At 43.0% G+C, this 3,667-nt stretch overlaps 1 protein-coding gene across 1 annotated transcript in view; it reads right to left on the bottom strand.

Annotated features, from left to right (window-relative positions):
- sorl1 (sortilin-related receptor, L(DLR class) A repeats containing) overlaps positions 1-3,050 on the bottom strand; it is a gene marked incomplete at both ends in the record, with an annotated part of 39,606 nt that extends 36,556 nt beyond the window's left edge. The window contains 5 exon segments of the mRNA XM_014033439.1: positions 1,149-1,287; positions 1,388-1,634; positions 2,304-2,395; positions 2,606-2,737; positions 2,878-3,050. Of these exon segments, the coding sequence (XP_013888893.1) occupies positions 1,149-1,287; positions 1,388-1,634; positions 2,304-2,395; positions 2,606-2,737; positions 2,878-3,050 (783 nt within the window).
- Positions 3,051-3,667: the final 617 nt, after the last annotated feature.

The raw sequence follows: 3,667 nt of genomic DNA, 5'->3' as shown, positions 1-3,667 counted from the left end.
CAGGTTATGATTGGTTGTTCATTATCACATGATGTTAGCTGACAGTATATCATCGCATGGCCGCCAATGACGGGCGGGCCCACATCTAACAGACTTCGTGATTGCTTTCTGTTCCATGTCTGCCCATCAATAAATGACTTTATGATCATACTCGCAAGACTTGTCTTTTTAACACCCTTTTCGCCGTGTTTCTGACCGTCTTGCATCGACAGGGCCTTTGAGGAGCTGTCAGGCACACTTGAAGGATTCTGCCAGGCTGGTAGCACACAGACTCTCAGCTGGGGGGAATAATTCGCAAACTTAATGTGATTCTGACGATGATCATAACCCAGGAGCGAGCCTCGGGCATATAAGGATTTCATTTGGGTGAAGCTTCAGACAGTGAGAGGTGAGGAAGACCCCAAATTCGGCAGATTTTTTTCACCACTTCAGAGATTCCCTGAAAACATACAAAAAGCAGCAAGAAATTCAAGGCTGCTTTGTTCCAAAACAATTGGAATTTCTTTTTTGGCTCCCAGCGGCACGGCCTTGACGGCAGTGTTTATCTCAACCTCTCCAGGATGGAATGTCAACAAAGAGCCTGATTCACTCCCACCCCCACCACCCGTGTTGGATCCAGCCTTGGAACTCAATAGGCTGAGGAGGAGGTAACTCTGAACTCTAGCAAACTCAGCAGAGATGATAACATCATGTGACTCTGGACTCTGGAAGGGGCCATGGTTGGGCCTAGCACAGACCCCCCTCCCTCAACTTCACCTACTCGTCTGAACCCACCCCATCTTACCTCCCCCTTATGTGTTGTTTGACCCCCAGACCCCTCCCTTCCTTAGCTCTCTTGCACTGAGCGAGTGTTTTTTTGTTTGCATGTATGATTCTGTTTCTTTGTAAAACCCAGGATCAGAGCTCTTTTTTAACTCACCTTTCCTCTTGTGTGTATTCCAAGCTGCAAAAGGCAGCACAACTTGGTGCGCAAGACCATGGACATTCGTTCCCCCATTTTTGTTATTTGTGTGTTTCTCCGGACGGATGTTCTAAACTGTAATTTTGTTCTGCATTGCATCTTTGATGTTGTGTGTGAATGACAATAAAATATTCTGATTCTGATTCATTTTCATATATAGACAGTATATGAGAATAATTCTCTTTACCTCTGTTCTTCCCCTTATAGAAGATCTTCAGGTCCATGACCCCAGTTAGTCTGCCAACAATCAGCTCATTGCTTTGAGATCCGGCCTTTGAAGCTTTGAAAATTCCCATTTTTGACCAGTCGTCCCAGTACAGATCATTCTGAAACCAGAATTCCAGCCAGGCATGTAACAGTTTAAACCTATTCTAGATGTATAATTTATAAAAAGGTCAAAATAAAATATTCTGAGGACTTTATTACCTTGAAAACAGCTATGGCGTATGGATGGGGCAGACCCTCAACAAGAACGCTCCTCTGGCCCCCTGTAAAGTCGGCCTTCTCGATGCGGTCGCTGAAGGCTTCGGTCCAGTACAGCCAGTGGTCATCAGCTGTGATACCGTTGGGCCAGCGGACACCTTCTGACACGATGCAGGACACATTTGTTCCGTCCATGTAGCTCCTGTAAACTCCAGCTGCTCGCTCCCCCCAGTCCGTCCAGAACATCAGACTACAGGACATCCAAAGCATTGCATTCATTTTACACACCAGGGGTCAGATTTACAAAGCTTGGGTACGCACAAAACAAGCCCAGAAACATGCGTATGCACAGTTTTATAAATCTGAATTCTTTTTGGCGTACGCCATTTTCACCTTTTGGCCGTTCGTTCACTTTTAGTATGGTTTCCATTCAATCTTTTATGAATCTGACCCCTGGTGCTTTCCTTTCACAGTAAACTAAAGACGAAATCTACGTTTATACTTCAATACGATGTGAGACAGCAGATCAGTGTCGTTCCTGACACCTTTGTTCTGACCGAGTGTTTATAGTCAGGCTGAAGAGGTGGGGGATAAATTACCATCATTTGTCCCTCTGCCCTCCAACACAACATTTGATGTAGCACAGTGCATGGCTAAGCATAGAAACAACAACAACAGGATAGAACTTCACGGCGTATCGGTGCTGTGTTGGGTCAGGAGATGGAGGAAGAAACACTCCTTTTGTTTTCTTTTATCTTAACAGTGGAGCCATGTTGGTGACATGTTTGCATCTCAGACCAGCTGCTCCTTAAACATGTCCATTTGACTAATTTAACAACTGGCTTCTGCAAACGGATCATTATGCTCTGCATACACATGGTGATGCTGATGCGCCTAACCTTGCCTGATGTGTTTTTACCTCTCTGCTGGCAGCAGGACCAGAGCTCGAGGATGTTCCAGGATGGATGAGTTCAGTAGCGTGTGACGTAGGTCCCCATCAGGATTAGAGACCTTTAAAGGAAACAGTAATGAAAACATTTACAAAAAGACTGGATTATTTGTAACGCTGTTTGAAAATCACATCAAGGTTTTTGACAGAGGACTGATTTGAGGCCTGGGCCCCATAAAACAGTCCTAATTTACATTCAGATTGTTCAAACCAAATAATCTCTGTCTATCAACGTGTAATGTAAACTAACAGTAAACATTTTCTTTCTTTACCTCAATCTTCTGGGCTCCAGCATCAACCCAATAAAGCAGTCTGCTGACAGGGTCAAAGGTCAGCGCTTCCACATTTTGCAAGTCTTTCTTTACTATGACCTCCTGACCTGTACTGCCATTTAGACAGAGACGCTGCAGGGACAGGAAGTCCACGATAAAACAATATCACTGGTGTAATAACAACATAATAACAACATAATAATGAGTCATAAATACTCTAGAGAAGTAATAACCTCATTTAAAGCTGCCTCCCAACTAATGTCATCACTAACCTGAATGGTATCCAGGGAGATGTCGGCCCAGTACAGACAGTTCCTGTCATAGTCAAAGTCCAGAGCTACAGCCTCCCTGAGGCCGGCCAGAGGCAGGCTCTGGTCTGTGCCTGTGGCTAAGTCATAGCGATGGATGGAGTTCCTCACAGCGTACAGGATGAACTCATTGCTCTCTATAAAAACACAGCAGCTATGAGAACACTAGTACCTAACAACCTGTATCAGGACACACCAGCACGTGTTTTTCTACTTATGATACATTGAAAATACTTGCACATGTAGTTTTAGTCATAAATCTTCAAATACTGCCTTCCAAAGGTTTATTTAAAATATTTGGTTTAGTTTAGTTTATATTTAGAATTATACTGTGACACAGCTGCTCTGGGATGAATGTAATTCAATAAATGATAAAATATGAAGAATTAATTATTTTAACCCTCTAAGGCAGCGATTCTTAAACCGTGGGCCGTGGTCCTGAGGGCCTCAAAAGAACAACAGTTTTTAACTTTGGGCCACAGAGGGCCGTGGGACCACATTGATTTAGAATAAGGTGCAATACACTTTCTCACCACTAGTAGCAGTAGTGCACCACTCAGATGTTTAACAACTTTTTAATATGTAGAAGAAGAACCTTAGAAACCTGCAGAGAATGAAAACCTAATTCAAATGAAAATTAGAAGCAAAAATCAAAGTAACTCATCAAAAAAACACCAAAGTTTGTCTCTAATATTAAGTGCAGCTTTTGGTTCTATCATGCAGTATTTTAAAAGTTCAAAACATTATCAAATAC

The sequence above is a fragment of the Austrofundulus limnaeus genome, unplaced genomic scaffold, assembly GCF_001266775.1.
Source record: "Austrofundulus limnaeus strain Quisiro unplaced genomic scaffold, Austrofundulus_limnaeus-1.0 Scaffold1739, whole genome shotgun sequence".
NCBI classification, from domain to species: Eukaryota; Metazoa; Chordata; class Actinopteri; order Cyprinodontiformes; family Rivulidae; genus Austrofundulus; species Austrofundulus limnaeus.
The sequence above is the reverse complement of the archived record's forward strand: the minus strand, read 5'-3'. Positions and strand labels throughout refer to the sequence as shown.